Raw genomic sequence first — 24893 nt, 5'->3', positions numbered from 1 at the left:
GATATGGTTTTAAACAAGGCCAAACTGCTTGAGTGTGTGCGCGTTCGCAGTGAACGCTGGAAATGAGAGAGTAAATTAAAGTTGGCAACTAGTCAGTATAATGTGTTCTTTGGAACTCACGGCAGACTCGTTGGTGTGACAGCAACACATCCCCAAGCTCGAATCTGCTCAGGAGCAAGTGTCTTTCCCATGATTAGATTGCAGCATCTTAACAAAGTCTGCACTGGAAGTCTCTCTTTGCCATTGCTCCTTTTAGCAAGAGCACCCTATTGAAACAGGAACAGTAAAGATTCACAATTAGAGTAGTAATACAGTGGGGACTAAACCAGAGTCAAGAGATGTGTTGATTATGTGAGTCAGTGTTGGTATGACTTTCTGACACAGAAATGAAAATAGCCTCACCATTTACTTTCCTTCACAAAATAAGGTATAGTGATAAAAATGCTGGCTTACTTTGTGTTCCAGAAGACAGGAAATGTTTAAAACCACATGATGGAGAGTAAATGGTAAGCTCATTTTTATATTTAGGGTAAACATCCATTTCATGCTTGCCACTTTAAGCCTTTATACTAAAGTTCACTTTTTTGTTCTTTTTTGAAGACCTGATAGTGCTGAAAGAAGAGACACATCAATGGAATGAAATGGAAGAGAAATAACAAGAAATAACGACTGATGAAAAACCCACACTCACTAAAAAGACTTTATCACGTGGAAGATCTCGGAAATCCAAGTCTAGGTGTAATTACAGCTGTAAACAGAGTAGAAAGAGTTTCTGTCAAAAGCCAAACCTTGATGTTCACACTAGAAAGAAACCTTTCACCTGCAAACAGTGTGGAAAAAGCTTCTATAATACAGGAAACTTAACAGTGCACATGAGAATTCACACTGGAGAGAGGCCGTACACATGCCAACAGTGTGGAAAAAGCTTCTATTCTACAGGAAACTTGGCAGTGCACAGAAGAATTCACTCTGGGGAGAGGCTCTACTCTTGCCCTCAGTGTGGAAAGAGTTGTAAGCAAAATGGCAATCTTGAAACCCACATGAGAACACACACTGGAGAGAGAAGCTTTATTTGCACACAGTGTAGGAAAGGTTTTTCTCAAAAACAAAACCTTACCATCCACATGAGGATTCACACTGGAGAGAAACCTTACACATGCACAGAGTGTGGTAAAAGTTTCCCACATACAGGCTCACTCAAACACCACATGATAAGTCACACCGGACAGAAGCCGTTTGCATGTGCTCATTGTGGAAAGAGCTTCACAACGAAAGCTAGAATCATGAACCACATGAATGGTCACACTGGAACCACATATGATCATTGTGAAAAGAGTGCAAAGACTCCATTAAGCAACACATGAAGATTCACTCAGCCGAGCGTTTTCGATGCAGTGAGTGTGGAAAGGTCTTTAAACATAAAAGAAGCCTCATCAATCACATGAAGCTTCACAATGGAGAGAAAAAATGAGGCCTTGTCCAGCGGAGCTTAAGGCTTTCCCGGGATAGCATCTCGGGACAAGTGTAAACTCTTGAATACATCTCAAGTTACTGGAATGAAACCCTTTGAACCTGAAGATTTAAACTCAATAACTGAAGAGGGGTGAAGATGTACCAGATTGTGAGAGTTTCTACAGGGCTGCAATGAAGCAAAATAACTATATGTGTTTCAAGTTATTATGAACTGAGAACCAAATTTGTGCACATTGCACACTGCAATCAAATGATCGGCTCTGAAAAGAGAATTAGAAAGATTAGGGAGGAGAAAATGTTTGGGGAGATGCAGAGAAAACTGTCCTACACTCTTAGATTGTGTTTTTGATCGTTCACACTGTTTGATTTTTACTCCCTTGAACAAACAGATTTGCCTCCAATTTTGGGCTTTTGTCTGCAGTTTCACAAAACTTGTTGGTGAATAAAAGTCGGCCGGTGTGAACTTGCAGTGACAGTGAGAGACTGATGCAGACTCCATAAAGCCCTGTTCAGACTACACAATGCCATTTGCCAGTTACCACAGATCAGATTTGTGTCAGATTATGAGATTTTGACTTGATCAAATCTTGATGAGTTGTGGGTAACAAATGAAGACTTTGGTTTCAAAACATAACACATTTATTTTGATGGACTGATTTTAGAAAATAAAAAAGTTTTCCTCATGAAGACAATTAAACTTTCTGTAAACAACTGGTTACCTTTGAAGAAATGTTCATGTGAAAACTCCCACATTACTACAAATAAATCTGTGTATGGGAAGCCCAGTATCTCTATTGTGAATGAGAATATGAGTGATTTGTTATCTTACATGCTAATTCCAGTACTCAACAGATTACTGAAGCACTTCAGCTATCTGTTTATTCAAATTCTATATATATATATATATATATATATATATATATATATATATATATATATATATATATATATATATATATATATATATATATATATATAATTTGAATGAACAGATAGCTGAAGTGCTTCAGTAATCTGATACTGGGTTTCCCACCTAACATTGCTGTTAGTAATAGTAGTCACACACACACACATGTATATATATATATATATATATATATATATATATATATATATATATATATATATATATATATATATATATATATATATATATATATATATATAAATACACACACACACATATGTGTGTGTGTGTGTGTGTGTGTGTGACTACAATTACTAACAGCAATGTTAGGTGGGCAAAATAAAACTGAAAAAGGATAGTTTTTTTTTAAAACTAGTATGGGTCTATAAATCTCATTGTCACCCTTTAAAAGGTTTAAAAACCAACATTTATAAATTTATATATTTATGAATGAAGAATTTTTTGCAAAGCATAAATGGTTATTAACTACTTAATGCTGTGTACAATTTTCTTTAGTCACATTAAATTTAACTTGTTTATTGCAAAAAGGGTTTACATGGATATTGACATGAGACATGAGTATATGCAATTATAGAAAACATGCTCAGTGTTTTCAATATGACTTTCACAAAATTGACAAGATCTCCTTATTATCAACTTTTAATCTCAGGAATTCTTTTGATGGATACACATCATTAATCATTTAAACTAAAGTTCTTTAATTTTGGGGAGAATTGAAAAAGAAATGTAACTTGTCTTATTTTTCTAATTCCTGTGAATTAAAATCTTTAAAAATAAACGAGGTCTGAGCTGATTATGATGAAGCCTTTGAATAAGAATATTCATTTAAAACTTATTATCACATTTTGGATCTCTAAAAATAAAGATAGAAGAGAGAACATTACAGAATAGTGTGAAAGAAAACCTCTGATCAATACTGTGATGTTTTTAGGGATCATATTAATTATTGTTTTAAACTCTTTAGGGTGACAAGCAAAACCCTGTTTAAAGAATGGGTTGAATAATTTTAATTTAGCAAAAAGATTGTCATTTCAAGTGAAAAAAGTCAAATGTGACTATAGTCTATTTTAACAAGTTTCCATTTAATTTTGATGAGATGACCAGCACCAAAGCCACTCCTTCCCCCTTCTCCATTAATAGAATATCCACCTGTTACCTCAGATGCAACTGAGCTTTTACTATAGTTCCCACTTTGATTTTGGCCACAACCAGCACCAGTAGTACCACCAGCTCCACTGGATACATGTACAGAGATGCTGAAGCACTGGGAGCCACTGGACAATATACCACATGTCCCCTCAAACTACTTAATACAGTGATCTTTTTTTTTTTTTAGCTCTGCACAGTTGCCAGACATTCAGAATCGCTCCCCAGTAAACATCAGAAACAGGTGGGTTCAACAAAGGTTGTAAAACAAATAGTTGTAAATACTATAATATACAGCCCCTTTAAAAGTTTGGAATATTTTATAATGAGCTTATTGTGCTCACTAAAACGTTATTGCATTTTTAAATCACTGTTCTTTTATTAAATGTTCTTTAAAATATAATTTATTCACGTTTAAGCCTGAATTGTACGCATGATAAGTGTTCAGTGTCATGATTATGGAAGCCCAAGAGTACGGTGGCCGGGAAGTGCAAAACAACATTACAAAGTTTGAAACACTTTTACAAAGCTCGAGACAAATTTACATTTTGAAAAACATGTTTACATATCATCAGACACAATTACAGGGGAAAAACAATTTTACCAAGGACGAAACAAATTTACATTTTAGAAAACAAATTAACAAGACCTAAACACTTTTACAAATCTTGAAACAAATTTACAATTAGATTGCCTACGGAAAGGGAATGTACCACACCCCAAAAGTGACGTAGAATGTACCACACACCGGTAGTGACGCGGGGAAAGTTGTTGTTGTTGCTGGTGAGCGCGGTAAATTCGTGCTGTGGAGTACATGGCGTAAACAAAGTTTATGGTGACTGAACATGGACAGCAGTCGAGGGTTGTTTTGCCCGTTTTGTGGCAAACACATGAGCAGCTTAACACGGTTTTGCTTTGCAAGTGGTCTGTGTTTAGTTTATAAAGGACGCGGTACAGACGGAAACACCAGACATGCTGCATCAATCAAATTTTCACGAGATCCACTCGTAGGCTGTAATCGTGAACATGATGTCAAGTATACACAGCGTAAACCTCTGCTTGAGGACTCTTAACAGTAAACTGAAGGAAGCCTGTGTTATGGTTTAACTGGTGTCCGTGTTAACAGAGGCTCCCCTTCACTTGTGCAAACTATCCATGTTTGCAGATTGGCAGATTCGTCACTTTTTCACAGTAACATGCCCATACCAAATAAAGATTCTTATTACTTGGTGTCATTGTATCATTGTTGATTTAATATTTGTGTGGCAGAACAGCATTAACCAAAATTAATCTAAAGAAATAATTATAATTGACATCAACTGGATTCGAACCCAAGTCAAAAGGTTCTGAAATCGGTTTCGGTATCTTATCAGTCAACATGTGCCGTGCTTGAATTGTTTCCATGTACTTGCATTAACATGTTTCTATGCACTCTCACGCTGATATTTTCTCAGAATAGCTCTAATATGTTTTATCACAGTTAGTCAAACCGTGATTTTTATAGTTGTAGACTTGTGGAAACCTGTCTACGAAGTCACACACAAGCTGGATATTGTTGATATTTTCCAGTGTGTGTGTTACATTCCGGTTCACTACCAGTGTGTGGTACATTCTACGTCACTTCCGGGGTGTGGTACATTCCCTTTCCAAAGGGAATCTGTAATTGTAAATTTGTTCAGTGTTTTGCGTCATGTTAATTTGTTTTCTAAAATGTAAATTTGTTTCGTCCTTGGTAAAATTGTTTTTCCTCTGTAATTGTGTCTGATGATAAGTAAAGATGTTTTTTAAAATGTAAATTTGTCTCGAGTTTTTTAAAGGTGTTTCAAACTTTGTAATGTTGTTTTGCACTTCCCGGCCACCGTACAAGAGTGCTAGTTAGAAAAACAAAGACTCAAATGATCAATTTAATTATTGAAGCATAAAAATGTCTTCATTTTCTTGTCAGCTTAGTCCCTTTATTAATCTGGGTTCGCCACAGCGGAATGAACCACCAACTTATCCAGCAAGTTTTTACGCAGCGGATGCCCTTCCAGCTGCAACCCATCTTTGGGAAACATCCACACACACACATTTACACACACACTTATACACTATGGACAATTTAGCCTATCCAATTCACCTGTACCGCATGTCTTTGGACTGTGGGGGAAACCGGAGCACTCGGATTAAAAGCACGCGAATGCAGGGAGAACATGCAAACTCCACACAGAAACGCCAACTGAACCGAGGCTCGAACCAGCGACCTTCTTGCTGTGAGGGGACAGCACTACCTACTGCGCCACTGCTTCGACCAGCATAAAAATGTACATAAATAAATCACAATTTAAATGGACAAATAAATAGATATGCTTGAATTGTGTTTTTAAAAGTAATTTAATTAAGCAATAAAACAAAAACATTTAAAATGTATAAATAAATAGACACTTTTATTACTGTATTATTATTTAATCCATGTTTTAAAGGCTGATTAATGAAACAGTAAAAATTTGGGTTAATAAATCACAAAACACATTTTAAACAGCTTTTTAAATAAGCATTCGGCAAATGCTTTTCTCCCTATTTGCGGCTTGGTTTTCTTGTTCTTTTGCCACATGCTTTACTCAAATTGAAAATAAATCGAGTTAAAAAAATGGCTTGATCTGATGTAATGAGCTATTGTTTTCCTCTGTTAGGAAAAAAAGACAGTTAACAGTTTTATCTAGATTAAATGACCTTGGTGATAAAGATTTTCTTGGAGATATAAAACAAAATGAACTTCGTATTTTGCCATCAGAGTTGGATTACTATTATACAGAGAAAGCTAAAGGAGCTTTACGATCTAGAGTGAAATGGATAGAGGAGGGGGAGAAAAATTCTTCATACTTTTTTAATTTAGTAAAGCATAGACAATCTTCAAAAACTATTAATAAACGTAGCATAAATAACAATGTAAGTGAAGAGAAAACTTTGATTGATTATCACATCTATTCATATTATTATATAAATCAAAATTTAATGAGAGTGATTGTGACTTTTTCTTTTCCTTTTTAAAAGATAAAGTTCCTATTATGACAGCTTCCGTGAAATGATGGAATCTGACATTGTTATTTCTGAACTTGATGTTGCTATTTCTAAAATGTCCAATGGAAAATCCAGGCATACACGGAATTACAGTTGAGTTTTATTAACATTTTTGGCCAGAGATAAGATTTTTAGTTTTTGAAGCAACTAAGGAAAGTAAAGAGAAAGCAGAACTATCGACTTCTATGAAGCAGATTTTAATAATTTTAGTTCCAACGCCAAGCAAAGACAAATTATTTTTAGACAATTGGAGACCCATAACTCTTTTGTCCAATGATTCTAAATTGCTTTCTCATCTATTAGCTAATAGACTCAAAAAAAAAGGTATAGGCGAGATAATTAATGAAACACAATCAGCTTTCATTAAAGGGAGAAGTATTCAGACTGAAAGTTGATATGCTCGATTATTTAATTCCTCAGACAAGTTTATTTCTATTTCTAGCCTTTTTCAAGTCATTTGATACTCTTGAGCATCCTTTTTTGTTTTTAGAACGTCTTTAGAAACTTTTGGGTTTGGTCCAAGCTTTTCTAGGGTAATTTCCATGTTCTATACTGATATATTGAGTAGTAAATCTCTGAATTTAGGATCATGTCCTAGAGTTTACATCAAAAGAGGAATCCATCAAGAATGTCCCATCTCACCTTTTCTTTTTAATATAGCTGTTGAACTTATGTCATTATATTAAAAAAATTCAGAGTACACTTTAGGTATTGATATACCTGGTAGGACTTTTAGTTTAAGTCAGTTTGCTGATGACACTCTATTAATTCTTAAGAATAGGGAGGTGCTCCCTTTAGCTCTTGTCAAAATTTCTGTTTCCTAAAACTTCTAAATTCACCTTAAACCTAAGAAAATGTGGAATATTAACTATTCAGAATTGTACTTTAAGAGAGTTAGAGGGTATTCAAGTAAAAGGACAAGTTAAATACTTGGGAGTTACCATCTTCAAAAATTCTGTTAATAGAGAATGTGCAAATTGTAATATCAAAATAGAAGGGATGGAAAAATCCCTAAATCATTGTCTAGCTAGAGACCTTTCCATATTGGGTACAATTCTTTTGACCGGGATTATCTAAAATTATATATTTAACTTATCCTTTATATACTCCTCCCAAATTAGGTAAATCTATAAATTCAATATTATTTAAATTTATTTGGAAAAATAAAACACATTATTTACGTAAGAATCATATGGTCAAAGAGTATGAATATGGAGGTTTGAAAGCAATCGATTTTGAATGTCTTCTTGGCACTTTTAGAGTTAAATGATTGAAAGAGTGTTTAGCTAAGCCTTATTCAATATGGTATCATATGCCAAATAATTTGTTTTAAAAAATGTTGGCCTTGAATTTGTATTAAGATATGATTATGATTGTTCAAAACTTCATTTGAAGCTGTCTAATTTTCATAAGCAAGAACTACTTTTTTGGAAAATGATATTTACCCATATTTTTTCCCTCATAAATCCACTCTTTGGAATAATTGGGCTGTTATTATTAACAGGAAATCATTGTTTAGAAGTGACTGGTACAATAAAGGCATTATATTTATTAATGATTTGTTAGATGTAAATGGACTGCTACTATCTCATAACGAATTTTTAAATAAATATAGATTTAAAATCACTGATAAAGGTTATACTGAAATTTGCGAGGCTATACCTATTGCTTTATTTAGGCTAATTTAAAGTAATTGTTTTGATCTCCCATGTACACTTGTAACTTTTCTTCCATTTTTAAAAATATCAAATGTTGATATTTTCGATAGTAAATGTAACAACAAGCTTATTTACAAACAATTTAAATGCTTATCATTGGTGATTTTAAGTGTCATCATCTAGGAGTTGTTAAACCCTTAGTAGAGGACAAAGCTTTTACCTTTTATCTAAAATATCCTGTAGCACCAAAGGTTAAGGAAACTCATTACAGAATTGTATTCAGGATATATCCTGTGAATTAGTTTATTCAAAAAAGATTTAACTTTGATGTTGACAAGTGTAGCTTCTGCTCCAGAAACACTCGATCACTTATGTTTTTCTTGTGAAATTACTTTTAAATTCTGGTTTGACATCCATCCTTGGCTTTCATTAAAGATGATTTCAGTCCCCCCTATTGTTCTAGAAGATATTTTATTTGACAAAGCTGATTTACATTGTTCTTTCTCTGATGTTGTGAACTTTATTTTAATGGGTAAATATCAAAAGTGCTGACCCTCTTTTAGGTGTTTTCTTTCTGAGGTAGAGAAAGTGGCTCAAAGCTTCAAATACTTCAGAAATCAAAGTAAAATAACTGAAGCTCTCTGTACTTTATTTTTAAAACACTTATTGTCATAATGTTTTGTTTCTCTTTTTATGTAGATCTTTTGTTGCAGTTGTAACAAATTAAATTTGTTTTATTTATTTTAATGGTAAATATGCCTTGCGATGTTGATTGTTCCCTGTTTTGTGATGTAAACTTTTTTTGCAACAATAATAATAAAAAAACACTTAAACTTAGTGGATTAAACAAGTTTTTCAAAATTGTTTTAAAATGTTTGAATTAAAAGTTTTGATCAACTTCAAATACTGAATTTCGATGTATATGAAAGACAGCAGATATGTTGTGTAAAGTGGAAAACGAGAGAGAAATTTATCATGTCCTGACTGCAACAGTAAGTGGCCAAAAAAAAAAAAACTGAACAAAAAAGACTTTTATTTTGGCGTGTTGTGTGACGTCATAAGGCTGCGCCGCTTCCGCGCTGCAGTTCAACTGGAGGAAGGTTTGTTTCACAAATTTACACATATAAACCGATTGATTAAAGTTTCAGGTTTTTCTTCCAATATGACACACCTGCTGTTGACTATTATTTTAATTCTTTATATAACGAAGTACTATTTTAATCACAGTAATCGAGGGCTATTGTTTGAACAACAGAAATGTTTGTTTCAATGAAGGTTTTATTTATTTACTAGTATAATGTCATTCTAATATAAGTATACAATATTATATATATATATATATATATATATATATATATATATATATATATATATATATATATATATATATATATATATATAATAAATGGAGAACTAGTTTTTATTTTATTAGGTCATTTGTTTTTGGCTATTGTTTCTTGCTCAGACTTACCTGATTTATTTTTGTCAATCACTCTCATATAAAGAAACTGTTGAAGCAAGTGTTGAAAAGAAGTTATTTTGTTTCTGTTCATTGTTTTGTTCATTTTAAACAGGATAAAGTGTCCAAACGCAGTGAAAAGCTCCTGCTGAAGCGACTGATCTCCACACTGTTATAAAGATGGCGTTTATTAAAGAGGAGAGTGAAGATGTGAAGATTGAAGAAACAATCACAGTCAAACAGGAAGATCTGCAGGAACAAACAGGTTAATTTTCATTCTCAAAACCAACTCAGTCATTTGATCTTCATTCAGATACATTTTAATAATAAGAATACTAAATTAAATCCATCTTGCAGCCCTGAGTGTGCTGCCTAGTTCTCTTAAATGCACATAAGCACTTATTGAAAGACAGGAACGAGTTTCTTTTGTTACTTGTTCTCAGGTCTTTTGTCATTATTTTATGTATTATTAGTCTCCCATTTTCTCTACCTTCTTAAGGTTGTTGCTTTTCTTGTTCTACTACTGTTTGTAAAGTGTCCTTGAGCACTAAAAACGTCCTTGAGCACTAATGTCGTTTTAAAATTATTATTGAACGAATCCTTATATTTGCGCGTCACTATACAAATTTATCAGGACTTCGATAAAATGAAAATGAAAAGGATTGGAAGGACATTTTCTGTGCTCTATCATTGATAGGGAAAAGGAAACTCTTTGCTAGATTGACTTTGTATCCAGAAACATTTCCAAATTCTGAAATTATTGTAAAAACTTTTGGAATACATGTAAATGGATTCGACAGAAAAAGAAGATCATCCGCATATTATTATTGATATAGTCAGTCGTCGACTGAGGTGGGCCGGACTAAGGCTTGAAATTCCAGAGCTAAAAAGGAGTCCCACTCCGGCCCTGTTCCCTGTCTGCTTTACACATTTTAGAAAAACATTTTGTTGTAATTATGAATATATACAAATAAAAATTCAATTTACAGCTTTCAAATCTGTCTTATTAATATGACCAAAATTACTTTTATGATCAATTATGTAAGAAAGTCTGAAAACTGGACTGACACGGTTTCAATTTACTATAACTTCTATGTTAAGCGGCTTTGACACAATTTACATTTTAAAAGCACTAGATAAATAAAGATGAATTGAATTGCATCTGCTTAAATGTGTACATGTTAATAGACCAAACAAAATATGATCTGATTTATTTTACATTTACCATGCATCAAAATTGCAGTGTGTGTAGCCAATGTTTCCAGTGTCTTTCCACTTTTCAGCTTTTGATGAGAGTTTTTAAGACTTAATGAAAACATGTTTTATTTATTTCAGACCTGATTGAAGAGAATGAGGGCAGTAAAGAGGAGGAACATCATGTTAAAATTGAGGAAAAAACTCATTTACAGACTGATGGTATTTTGAAAAGGGGAGACAAAAATAGTTTCACCTGCACTCAGTGTGGAAAGAGTTATGGAAGTAAAGGCTATCTTAAGATTCACATGAGGATCCACACTGGAGAGAAACTATTCACATGCCCTCAGTGTGGGAAGAGTTTTGGAAGAAAAAGGGAACTTAAGATTCACAGGAGGATCCACACTGGAGAGAAACCATACACATGCACTCGGTGTGGAAAGTGTTTTAGCCAATCATCAAACTTAAAGGGCCATGAAACCCCCTCGTTTCAGCAGGGTGTTTTCACACCTCTTCTTTGGAAAAAGTCAGAAAAGTGGGCGTGTCCAGCTCTGTTTAGGGGGGAGTGTCGGAGGAACTAAAGTGGGAGGGTGTGGGAGTGTCGATTTGGGCACGCGCGAGTTTCAGAGTCAAAATACACACACACACACACATACATACAGGAGAATGTGATGGTGTTTAACCTACATGGACATCTGTAGTTGAATTATTAGCCAAATTATTAAATGGTGGACTTTAACTGCAGTTTGGCTCTTTCATTCAGGGAATTCATTCATGCCCCTCGCGACACACGAGATATTTGATTCGAGGAGCTGCTCTAAGCGTGTGTTTTTCATGCAATGTTTGATACCGCACGGCGAATGAGAGAAAAAAAACCCTCTGCATTTCCCAGAAACTTAGATGCACACGACAGGTAGTGTCAGAAAGCCACGCGTGTTATTCCGGTCACTAAATGCGGTAAAAACCCTACACGAGGTTAAAGTTTGGTTGTGGTGCTAACGTGTTAACACTCTGTGCAATAGTTTGTTAGATACGAACAAACTGAATAAACAAAGAGCACTGGTCGCTCACTTACCAAATCTGTAGAGACAGGACAATCACCAGCAACTAGAGCCGCGTCTTTATGAAGAGAATACTACAAACGATTCCAGATCCCAGCGTTTGCAGATGAGAACAGCTCTCAGGTAAACAATAATCCTCCTTAGACACGTAATTGTTGTCGCGCGTCGCGTACACTGTAATCCACACGTGAGTCTGAGCTCTCACAGAGAGAAAATGAAAACGAAACTTAACTGCAGCAAACTATAAAAGCAACACTTCACGCTTGTTTTGCCAACACAACGTGGCGTCTCTGTCCTGAAAACACGGTGATAGTAATGAATATTAATGAAGTTGCACAATAGAGCGCGCTGATTGGTTTGACCCAAGCCTTACTCATGCATTAATGCAACACACTGTAAGACGTAATAAGACACACTCTGGCACAGACGCCCAGTCTGCACGCTGGAATACACGCTATTATGTCATGACCGTGACCGAAACAAATTCGTTTCAAACAGGAAGTACGAATTTGCTTGAAATAACGCAAAAACAACCAATTTACACTTTTTAGTGAAATATAGGGGTCCTAATAGTGTTTTTAGCAGTGTGGGACACATATACGACTGTCAACAGCTCAAAAAATGTGTTTTGGTGTTTCGTGACCCTTTAAATCAACACATGAGGATCCACACTGGAGAGAAACCATTCACATGCACTCAGTGTGGAAAGAGTTTCAGCCGATCATCACACCTTAATGAACACATGATGATTCATACCGGAGAGAAACCATTCACATGCACTCAGTGTGGGAAGAGTTTTGGAAGAAATTTCGATCTTAAGATTCACATGATGATCCACACTGGAGAGAACCCATTCAGATGCACGCATTGTGCGAAGAGTTTTAGCCAATCATCATCCCTTAATCAACACAAGAAGATCCACACTAGAGAGAAACCCTTTACTTGCACCCAGTGTGGAAAAACCTTTAACTACTCATCACACCTTTATGAACACATGCGGATCCACACTGGAGAGAAACCATTTACATGCACTCAGTGTGGGAAGAATTTCAACCAATCATCAAACCTTAATCGACACATGAGGATCCACACTAGAGAGAAACCATTCACATGCACTCAGTGTGGGAAGAGTTTCATCTGCTCATCATCCCTTAATCTACACATTATGAGCCACACTGGAGAGAAACTTGCACTTAAGCAGCGGTCACAATGGACTTTTTTCCCCATGGATTTCCATTCATACGCACGGGAATGTGTCAGACCGGAAACCACGTTTGTGTGTCAAGTTTCGCAGTTCACTGCATTGCAAAGTTCAAGCTTGGTGAACTCTGACCTGCAAAATCGCATCACTTGACTGTGTGAGACCAATCAAAGATCAAAACATGACCTTTCTGGACAGAAATGTAAAATATGGACCAATAGCTCGCTTTTTATGTCTAATAATCTTGTTTAATCCCGCCGCTTTTCACAGCGCCAAACAACAGAATTTTGCATGCTCAAACTCTAGTGTGACTGCAGCTTCGGTGTGGGATGAGGTTCAGCAACTCCTCAGACCTTAATAAACACATGAAGACCAACACTAGAGATAAACCATTAAATGCACTCAGTGTGGGAAGAGTTTCAACCGATTAGCAAACCTTAATGAACACATAAAGATCCACACTGGTGTGAAAGAGTATTTGTGCTTTGAGTGTAAGAAGACTTTTATTTCAAAATTTAAACTGCACCCGACGTTTCACACTGGAGAGACCGTACAAGTGTTCACACTGTGACAAGAGGTTTAATCAGTTAACACATCTGAAAACACAAAAGAAGATTCACACTGGAGAGAAACCGTACAGATCTGATGAGTGTCTACAGAATTGGACAAAAGTTGCACACATGACATGAATGCAGCAAAACATTTTCTCTGTGCACAGGATGTTTTATGTCTGAATAATGTTTGAAAAGACTGAGTGACGATATACTGTTTTCCAACACTCCTACACTGCAGTAGGTGGGGTTGTAAATGTGTTGCGCTCCTCGCGTTTACCTTGAACACAATGATGGCAGCTGAAAGAAGAACAGTTTCATAAACATCTGAAAAACAGCATCTCAGCAGCTTAAAATCTCTCTTTGCAAGTGATTGTACAGGTGCGGATACATCTGTACTCCACTCTCTAGTGTATTCATGTAGCTAGTGTTGTTTTGGATGATGTTCTCTGTCTGACTCCCTGAATGAGTAGCATCACTGGAAAGACACAAATAAATAAAGATGAATTATGAATATTTGATGATTTAGGCAGAGTGACAGGTATTAAGTTGTACAATATTACTACACTGTGATGATCTCAAGACTCCAGATTGGAGTATGTGGTAAATCCTGATTGGATGCCTGCATTACTCATCTATGGGTATATAAAAGTTGTTGTGCTAGGCTGCTAGCTAATCCAGGACGCCGTGGCCACCCAGGAGTCCTCATGTCAAGACCTGCCTTCTCATTAAATCTTTAACCTTAGGGTTTTGTTTTGCATTGCTTGTATCATGTAGTTAAAGTGTTGTTGTGATTATATCCTAAGTTCTTTATCTTCATTATTATCCCTAGACATTTGTTGGTTGCTTTGATTCATGGTTTTATGAGTTACATTTTATAATAAATAATTTGCATTCAGGCTATTTTGTTGGCTCATCTCTCTTTTATGTTGCGACTCAAACAAGCAGATCATAACACTTTGTGAAATGTATCCGGTTGTATTTAAGATCTTGTCCTTTCAGTCATGACCATAGGTGAGAGTAGGAACCTTGATTGAGCGGTAAATTGAAAAAATTGCCTTTCATCTCAGCTCGTTCACCACAACAGACAATCACATCAACTGCAAAACTGCTGCTGCTGCACTGATCCATCTTTTAATCTCACATTTCATTCCTCATGAAAAAAACGCAGATACTTGAGCTACATTTGAGTTAAGGACTTTCCTTCAAACTGGAGATGGCCACCTTTGTCCAGTCGAGCACCATGGTCTCTGACTTAGAGGTGCTGTTTCTTTCCCTGCCATGTCACACTCAGCAGTAAACAGCAGTGGTGGGAGTAACGAATTACAACTACTCATGTTACTGTAATTAAGTACATTGTTGGGGTAATTGTACTTCCATGGGTATAATTTTAAGCCTGTAATTTTACTTGTACTTGAGTACAAATTAAGCTGAGTAATCTACTTTGTAACTTTTAAAATCACAATTCGTTACAGAGTACTGTAAATAAATTATTATTTCAACCCCACACTGACCAGCATTTCTGTAGCCAATAAAAAAAGGTCATCTTAATGGACCAATGAAAAGCCTGGTATATTATTTGAACCGAAAAACAAGTTCAGGCTACTGCAGATTTACGTGAGCTGACCGTCATCATCATACAGTCACGAAGTTATCAATAGACATATGGAGATTTAAGACAGAAGAAATGAGGAAGAAAAAGCAGAGGATGAATGCCCATGGCCACACCCGGAGGAGCTGTTCACCTACAGGTACATGGGGAAGAAAGGGGACAGCTGTGCTGATGCAGTGTTAATAGCTATGTTATCATCTTAAATGCTAATTAAATGTATGCCCAAAACTAGAATATCGCATAAAAGACTATGTAAATAAAGCAGCGTTTCCGTCCAACAAGTCAAAGAGAACAAAATCGCCACCTTCTGATTAACTGGCGACAAACATCAAAAGTAAAAACAGAATATGCATCGGTGGGAGCAGCTACGGGACTATATTATCTTCATTTAATAAATGACTTGCAGTGAACGCGCGCTGGCGTTTGAAGGCGCGAGACATGGAGTGCAGACACTCTTGACAATTTTGACAGTCATTAAAATATTAATATTATAACAATACTGAAATGGTTGAGGCGGTTTAGAATGACCAAAACAACACTTTAGATGTTTTACAATGTGCTTAGCCTGCTGTTTTGTACATTCACACACATTTTCGAAAAATATTCGCATTATAGAGTTTCCATCAACCGTTTTTATGTGCATATCCAAAAAGCGCATACAATAAGTGAATGAAACCTGCCCTCTGCTGTGCCATCTGGCTTACACAGGGTTTCCGTGGGCTCTTAAAAGGTCTAAAATATAAACATCTAAAATTTAGGCCTTAAAAAGTCTTAAATTCGCTGTTCTAGGTCTTAAATATGCTTGCACAGGTCTTACTTTTCCGATGTCCATGTAATGCTACTCCTAATGCTCATTTAAATAATTTTTTGTTGTTGCTTGGTGTTACATCCCTTGGATGTATTTATTATTATTGTTGTTTGTTTATGTGTTTACTGCCCATTGAAAGTGGTTATGTTGTGTGTTTTCTCTTTTACTTTCACTGTGTCTCTCTGCCTGCTCACTAGGTAGAGCTGATTGGGCCCATGTGGTGCTCATCATTGGAGCGTGCTGCAGTAATGCGCTGCTACAAAAACAGTGCTCCAGACTCGTGATTGTTGTGGTCATACGTTGTGGATGTTGATCTGGTTGGTTGTAAAAAGGAGTTTAATGGGCTAGTGAGTTCAATTTTAGTTTCTGTGTGTTGAGAAGCTTGTTTGTTTTTGCGTAGTGGAATTTTACAGGCAGTGTGTCTGTTTTCTTAGTTGTTATTTAAATACATATATTCTTTTGTGTGTGGTACGTAAAAGGTAATTGTATTATTTCTTTGTCTGACTTTTTGATATAAAAATTTAAGCTGTAGGGAGAGGGTGCCATTTTTATTTTTGTAATTGTTTGACTGTGTTTATTGATAGTAAGGGAGTTGAGGAAAGCCTGTGTTGTTTCTTCTTTTACCTGAAATTAAGGTATTTAGTACTCCTCCTGAGCTAGACCGGTTTTGTTTGTTGTTTTGGTTAATCCTTCTCCTGAAGATTTATGCTTCATTTATTGTTTAAGAACCAAATAATAAAATAACTTAAGTTTAGTCTTGTGGTTGTTTCACATTTCTGAGGCAGGATTGAAGTGTTCCCTCAATATTTGTTTAATTTATACACAATTCATTAATTTGGTCTTCTTTTTTCTCAAATTCTAAATTTTAATTTTCTTTGTGGTTTTCCTTCCCCAACCCTAGACCAAAAAGAGGAAGGGACGTAACTCTTGGTTTCGTGGTGATGTAGTTCTTTATTTCACTAGTCCTAATGTAATTTGCGGTATTAAAACTACAAATAAGACCAGCATGCCATAGCTCAGTGTGCGCGCTATATGTGTCGTCATTGCCGTGTTTGCGGAGGTTCACTTTGGAAGCCTGCGACATGATTTTGGGTGAAGAGTTCATGCGGCGCCGCGTTTGATTTGAGTTGAATAGGAGTCACTTTGAAGGGATTTTGTCTGAAACAGTGTAACTGTACAGACATCTTAACGATCCGACCATGCGTGATCACCATAGAGATAACCTGACCAATAATTCTTGGCTAGAAATAGTAACAGCCGTGGAAAGAAAGTGTTTTGTTAAAAAGTTTGGAAAAACCTTGGGGATAAGATTGTTACAACTAAAAAGGCCATGGCAAAAGTGGAGACCCAGGTGGTTTTAATATTACAGAATATGTTTTTCCATCATTTGTAGGTTTTACACTGATGTATATTATTGAAGTTTAAACAATGTAACAAAAATTAAGTAACAAATTAAGTCTTTGATAACTGGAAAAGAAAATATGAACCTGTCGGCTTACAGTATACTGATGTCCAATTTCTAGGCTTTATTAGTGATAATGGACAGGTTTGTTGGACCATTATTGCATTTTCAGCTCAAAGGTAGAGGACAAAAACTAGCCAGACAATAATTTGTCAATTGTTGATTGGGCAAAATAATTAAAAGTTTCTTTTGCTATTATTCTTGCCAGAATAAAAAATATATATTGTAGAGTAGGCGAGGCAGTGGCGCAGTAGGTAGTGCTGTCGCCTCACAGCAAGAAGGTCGCTGGGTCACTGGTTCGAACCTCGGCTTTTCCGCACTGACACATTAGTGAGGGTGTATCATTTTGCAACATTAAGTACTTCCCCACCCCATACAGTCAGGGTCATGCTGTATGTCGCATCGGCAACCTTATAAGACCTGGTCATCATTTTTTGACTACTGCGGGTGTATGCATCTCTGGCTTCATTTAACTGCAGCACCTTGACTTTGATGTTCACCTAAAACAGAAAAACACAACATACTTTTGTGACACAAAACAAAAATTTATAAAGCAACAACATAACCTTACACTAATATCACATTTAAATCATACAATTAATATTACACTACCTACAAATGCAGCAATACGTATAATGAAAGTAGTGTTAGTATTAAAAATTAAATTATCAATAAAATCTATTTAAAATTGTAAAATTAAGCACTTGATTATAATTGCAGCAATACAAAATAAATAAATTACTATTCACACACACAAACTAAACTCTAAAATTTAGCACAGCACTGTTTACTGTTTGCATCTACTACACTGTAAACCCAAATATGGGTTTACAGTAACGATGTAACTCGTTGCCTCAAAATTTTTAAGTTCATGAACTTAAAAAAATTAAGTTTTCAAAACAAATATTTTGATTACATGCTACTTAGACCTTTTCATTACAGTTAAATTAAAACTTGTTATGAAACCAATTTAAATATTTTAAGTTACAGTAACTTAAAATTTTGCTTAAAATTTCATGGCATTAAGTTAACATTACATAAAAAATAAGTACACAAAGAACCATTTTAAGTTGAATCAACTCAATATTTATTATTGTCTTTGTCTTTTTGTTTTAAGTACCAGTAACTTGTATTGTACAAGTAGAATAACATTTAAAAAACAATAATCAAAACTAAATTTGACACTGCAGTGCTAATTTAAAAGGATAAAACCTGAAAAGCAGATTAAAGACCACACCTCTGACATTAAAAATTCACGAACCTGCATGAACTTTTACAAAAACATGAACCATTTAAAACTAAATTACCTATATGGTTACAAAGTACTACCCAGCTGTACTTAACAACTCTTAAAAACAAGAGCTGTATTAATGACAAATAACATTAATAAATGCACATTGTGAGAAAAAAATGCAGTAACCTTTTAACCAGTATTTTCACAAAAACAAATTACATAAAACTCGAGGAATTGCTAGGCCTAGATGTTAAAGCAAAAACAGAAGATTGGTCAAGTCAGCCTAGCAAACAGTAAACAAAAGTTGCAATAAATTGATACTATGCTAAAAAAAAAAAAAAAAAAACGCTTAGTTTTTAAGGACCTGCATGGTGAGTATTTAAAAAAAACATTACATTACCACACCAAACATTTCTTATACATACATGCATATATACATTCATTCATTCATTCATTTTCTTTTTGGCTTAGTCCCTTTATTAATCTGGGGTCACCTCAGCGGAATGAACCGCCAACTAATTCAGCATATGTTTTACACAGCAGATACCCTTCCAGCTGCAACCCATTACTGGAAAACATCCATACACACTCATACACTATAGACAATTTAGCCTACCCAATTCACCTGTATCGCATGTCCTTGGACTGTGGGGGAAACTGGAGCACCCGGAGGAAACCCACACGAATGCGGGGAGAACATGCAAACTCCACACAGAAACACCAACTGACCCAGGAGAGGCTCGAACCAGCGACCATCTTGCTGTGAGGCCACAGCGCTGCCTACTGTGCCATCGCGTCGCCATACATACATGCATACAGTACATTACTCTTATTCTGTCTTTCCAACCAAATAGTTTGTGCGATTTATTTTCTTTGACCTCACTGTAAAGTTATTTTAGTTCTAAATTGCTTTAAGCAAAACCCAGTGATTTCCTCACGTAGATACACAGGCATAAACAACAGTGACACACTTGATGTGCACATCATGGAACTCCTATAACGATAAAAAGAAAACTGTATATAATTGAACTGTAAATGTTAAACTATATAATTATATATACAAAACCAGACAAATACAAAAAAAGTGTTCAAAATGTTTTAGTGGTGTAGTGTTCAAAGTTCATTTGAATCATCAAAATTTTCAAACTTTTAATCTTTTAATAAAGTTTTAGCCTATAAAATGCACAACAATATTTTTACCTGTTCATCATGGATTCTTAGGATTTCATTTAAAGTATCTGATATCTTCCCGGTTCTGGCTGCCTTCTATCGGAACAGGGTCATTAGGCTAGGAAGGTGTTGGTCAAGCTCAGAGTAGAATGTGTTGGGCAGGTTCTGGTTTTCCGTTGGAACTCTGCATACACCTAAATCTTAAAACAATGACAGACAGGGACCACAGCCATATTCATTATGTGAACCTGGTTAATCTACTACCCCCTCAAAGAAACTAGCCCCTGAATGAGGTATATGTTATCAAGAGAGCAATAACAGAAAAAAGTGTTACCCCATTACCTCAGATTCCATCTTAAGCCAACAACCTAAAAAAAAAACGAGATTAATGTTAGATAGTGTATATTTATCCAGTAACGAAATATGTAAAGCCTTTAGGAGTTTTTAAATCATTAAATTAAATTGAAAAGTTATTTATGTTGATGTAACCCCAAACAAAAAGGGCACTACTATATAATAGCCAGTTGTGGCTGTTAAATGTTAAGCCGGAATGTGATTGTTGTGGACTACATCACTGTTTTATCTCTAAACAGATGTCATCAGTCAAAACTAAAGTGCAACAGTAATATATTATTTTTCCATACTAGACTTAAAATATATTAAACTGTTTAGACACATTTCTACAATGACACTTGCTCTTCAAGTCCCCAGTTGGTATCAATGGCACACCAACACATTGTGGAAAGTATGTTTTCCAAGTTATACCGTTTTTAAAGGGCCATGACACCCCCCACTTTCGGTTAAAGTCTACTTCAGATTTTTTGCAAAAGATGCATGATTAATGGGCGTGGAGCTCCGTGAGCATCGGGCAGGAGTGGGCGTGGCCAGCAGGGGAGAACGTAAGCCAACTACTGTTGTTGTCAGTTAGCTCACAAAATGAGACAAACTGTGAGGAGACGCTTGAGTTTATAGTTCACAAAGTTAAAATGCAAAGAAATGAACAGTGATTTAATGCCCTGCTACATTTGTTATTCGTTATTTCATATACACATAACCACAATTTATATCATTATAAAGATAAGTGTGTTCAGGTAAACCCTATAAATGAGGACTTCTCCCTCAATCCCTGTATCCAGCAGACTCAGTGCAGCAGGTCTCCTGACCTGTCTATTTTAACCGTTAGCCCTGCTGGTAATCTGGAGGATTTAGGCGAACACAGCAGCACGGCGATGTGTCTGAATGTGAACAAACTCCTGATAAAAGACAGCGTTCGCCATTCTCTAATTCTCGTGCTGCTCTCCCGACAAAAATGCTTGCAGCACACACACAGCTTTGCTGTATGATCGGCCCTGACAAGATCGCGGGGGAAAACATGCAACAAACCCCGTGGATCATGGAAACAAACGCATATGAGCCTTCATGAACGGCTAAAAACTGTCGGTCTGTGTCTCAGCTCGGGCTTGACTCTGGCAGGTCTGATGAATAATTAAGCAGCCGGCTCTTCTCATAGGATAAGAAAACTCTGCTATGAATAATAATGAGAAACCGACGCGTCATCATTGCACTTGCAGTTCTGCGCTACGTCGCCGATTTTGATCCCGCCCCAAAAATCATTTTAAACCCGGAAGCTGAAATTAGCTGACAAAAGCTCAAAATTATCCAGTTTTCCCCACAATTAAAGCTGACAGGTGCTAACATTGTCTTAACTGATGCTCAACACACACAAATCTGTTAATATAAAAAAAAGTTCTCCAGGGTGTCCTGAACCTTTAACACAGCAGACAAAAGCTGTGTCTCATTTCAGAGGCTGCATCCGCCGAATGATGCATTCGAAGTGCGATGCGTGATCGTGGCGCGCCGAAGGCTGTTTCATTTTAAAAAAATTCAAACGCAGCCTCAAAAATGCGTCCTTCACTTCCCAGGTAACGAAGTATACAACCGGTGGATCCTTCGCGGCCTCGAACATCCCAAGATTCATTGCTCGCTGATAACGGCAGGACGTTTTTAAAAGGAAAACTCTGGATTAAATGTATGAATTGGGTTTATTTGACTTTGATATCTAAACACGTTTAAAAATAGACTATGACATGTCTTACTAAAGAGGCACTCACCTTTGAAGTCTACATCCTTCGGAGGGCCCAGCCTCTGAAATAAGACACAGCAAAAGCCTGACGGATTCAGTGTTGCCAGATTGAGCGGTTTCCCCGCACAATTACTTAGACGGTTTTAAATACTGTGCGGGTAAAAATGACATAGGTGGGTAAAGAAACTTTGGCCGTCTTTGCAACGACGTTCCCCTCAGCCCCAGATAACACCTCCCGGTCCTCAACTCGGAACAGCATATGATAGCCTCCAGATTTCTGGGCGGTTGAATTTCGGCGGGTTTTGAGGCTGGAATCAGTCAAGTTACATCTGGCAACACTAGATGCTTATTTTTAAATTGCGTGTCAGTTACAATCTAAGCGCCTAATGTCGTGCAAGCAGAAATATAGACTACGAATCGTTCAAAAATGATATAGAAGTTAGCTAATGTAATGTGTAACATATGCTTTGATGGGTGTTTGTATCAGGCCCATTTCATCGGTTATTCCTCGCGAGTCGCGAGACATCCATTACTTTTGAATATGAATATACGTAACAGGTGAATGCTATTTAAAGTTTTGTCTAACTTTTTACAAAATAAGACCATGTTTATAATGCATGTAACACTTACCGTGACACCAGAGGTCCTGATAACTGCCGAAAGCTTGAAGCTGAAATCCTCCTCACTCACTGCAGTATTTTGTGGCGCCAAAAGTGAAGCATTGTGCGTTCCCACAATGTTGCAAAAGTCTCACGCTGAACTTGGAGCACGTGAACCTCGTGAGCCAATAAAATGTCACAGAAACATCAGCGGCATATTTTACTGCCGGTAATAATAATAGATATATTATATCTAATAGAATATTCTATTTTGGGCTTACATTAAACCAGCTGTTCTGTTTATTTTAGCCTGTTTATATGTATATAATTTAATTAAAAAATGACAAAACAATTGCTTAACCACACACACAAGTGGTACTGATTTCATACGCAGACAGCGTGTTAAAACTACAAAAAAAGTCTTATTTTATATATATATATATATATATCTTTGTGATTTTTATTTTGCAGCACATTGTCAACCTTTTGTTGTGTTTAATAGTGCTATATAAATACAATTGACATTAACAAGTAAAGTTAAATTATACTCCTAAGTGGAACTTACTTAATGAGCAAGTTGTTCCAGTTAATCAAAAATAATAAGGTCAATTCACTCAAAACCTATAAAAAAGTTACACAAACAAACTATTTAAGTTAGTAGAACTACTTTGGAAAATTGAGTTTTTACAACTCAATCAATTTAATTATTTTGAACATTTGGGTTTACAGTGTGTTGCATCTTGTTTCATCCCAATTTTATTTAAAATAGCATCAGTAAAAATCACTCTGTGTCTAATAAAATATTCTAAGTTTGCCAGTTTTGTTTGTATAAAAATACCTCTCATGTTTTCCCATATGTTGTTCTCATTTGTTATCTCGTATTTTTGCATCCAGTATTCATTTGCCAAAGGTTTCTTAAAAACTGCATCCCTAAAAACACAATAAAAACTTTTCACAGTACATTCCTTAAAATCATTCAATTTCTCCCCTATTCTCACATACACTTCCATTCCATCAACGTCATCTTCTTTATTTTCAATTGTTTGAATTCATTCTTGAGGGATTGCAGTTTTAATTATTTGGTACTTATTTTTTATTTCTTGTCTGCTATATTCTTCCTTTGCTTCTTCCATGGCATCAATAATGCATTGTACTGGTAAAAAACCTTCTTTAAACTCATATAAAATATCCCTTACTTTAACTATTCCTGCCACCCACCATTTCTTTAAAAAAATCTCCCTCCCTTGATTTAAAATGCAGTTGTTTAAGAAAAGAGGCTGATTTAAAATGTTCTCTTACATTGTTTAAAAATTTGCCCCAAGCTTTTAACAATTCTTTATAAAACTCCGGCACCCTCTCCGACATCCAGTTTTTTGTTTTCATCCATAAAATACTGTCCCCCAAATTAAAATTACCACATTTATTTAAAAAATATCCCACAGTTCCTTTCCACGTTGTGTCAGTTTCTTTGTCAAAGTACTTTTTTATTATTTTGACCCTCAAACTATTTTTTCTTTGCTCTACGTCCATCAACCCCAGTCCTTATCCACTTCCCCTATTAAAGTAGCATGTGCTATTTTTGCCGGTTTCCCCTCCCATAAAAAATCTAAAAAACATTTTTTCAGCCTTTTTTCTGCCCACATCGGCATTGCAGACACATATAAAATATACCACCATTTTGACACCATTAAAACATTTAACACTAAAACCCTCCCTTTTAATGTTAATGTCCTGTTTTTCCAGAATATTAGTCTTTTCTCAATCCCTCCAAGCACTTCCTCCCACATTGTATCATCTGCTTTCTTTTCATCCTTCCCCATTTAAACTCCTAAAATCTTAATTTCTTTAGTTTCTTTAAAAGTGAACAGCTCTGCTAAATTCCCTACCTCTCCTAATCTCATGTATTCCGTTTTACTTTCATTTATTTTTGCTCCTGATCCTCGACAGTATTTCTGCACTATTTGCATCGCTTTCTTTACACTTTCGATATCTTTCATTAAAAGAGTGGTATCATCTGCGTATTGGAATATTTTTGTTTCTTGTCCATCAAGTCCTATTCCCTTTACCTCCTCATCTTGTTTTATCATTAATCCCAAGGGTTCTGCCACTAATGAATATAAAAGAGCTGATAGCGGACACCCTTGTCTGATCGATCTTGTGATGTTTACATTTTTTGTTAAAAAACCATTACATT

General features: G+C 35.7%; 3 protein-coding genes and 1 pseudogene across 3 annotated transcripts in view; 3 read left to right on the top strand and 1 right to left on the bottom strand.

Moving 5' to 3' along the window:
• zgc:173607 overlaps positions 1–24893 on the top strand; it is a 791925-nt gene that overhangs the window by 363783 nt on the left and 403249 nt on the right. The gene's annotated exons all lie outside the window — the stretch shown is intronic.
• The window catches only part of LOC110439586 (uncharacterized), a 296328-nt gene that overhangs the window by 111665 nt on the left and 159770 nt on the right, over positions 1–24893 (bottom strand). The window lies entirely within an intron of this gene.
• LOC110439399 (uncharacterized) lies at positions 4–1547 on the top strand (annotated as a pseudogene).
• LOC108183929 (uncharacterized) lies at positions 9336–14232 on the top strand. The gene is made up of 4 exons (XM_073948050.1): positions 9336–9365; positions 9840–9989; positions 11060–11381; positions 12625–14232. The coding sequence occupies exons 2-4, from the start codon at positions 9905–9907 to the stop codon at positions 13331–13333; spliced, it is 1116 nt and encodes a 371-aa protein (XP_073804151.1). The 5' UTR covers positions 9336–9365; positions 9840–9904; the 3' UTR covers positions 13334–14232.

Source organism: Danio rerio, chromosome 4 (assembly GCF_049306965.1).
Source record: "Danio rerio strain Tuebingen ecotype United States chromosome 4, GRCz12tu, whole genome shotgun sequence".
In the NCBI taxonomy this organism is placed as follows: domain Eukaryota; kingdom Metazoa; phylum Chordata; class Actinopteri; order Cypriniformes; family Danionidae; genus Danio; species Danio rerio.
This window is presented reverse-complemented; position numbering and strand designations above follow the sequence as displayed.

What these genes read in the sequence shown, in the direction of transcription:
- LOC108183929 (XM_073948050.1), top strand. Translation starts at nt 9,905, where the DNA reads ATGGCGTTTATTAAAGAGGAGAGTGAAGATGTGAAGATTGAAGAAACA. An exon ending in AGATCTGCAGGAACAAACAG is followed by an intron (nt 9,990 to 11,059) that starts GTTAATTTTCAT and finishes TATTTATTTCAG; the next exon opens with ACCTGATTGAAGAGAATGAG. An exon ending in TGTTTTAGCCAATCATCAAA is followed by an intron (nt 11,382 to 12,624) that starts CTTAAAGGGCCA and finishes GTTTCGTGACCC; the next exon opens with TTTAAATCAACACATGAGGA.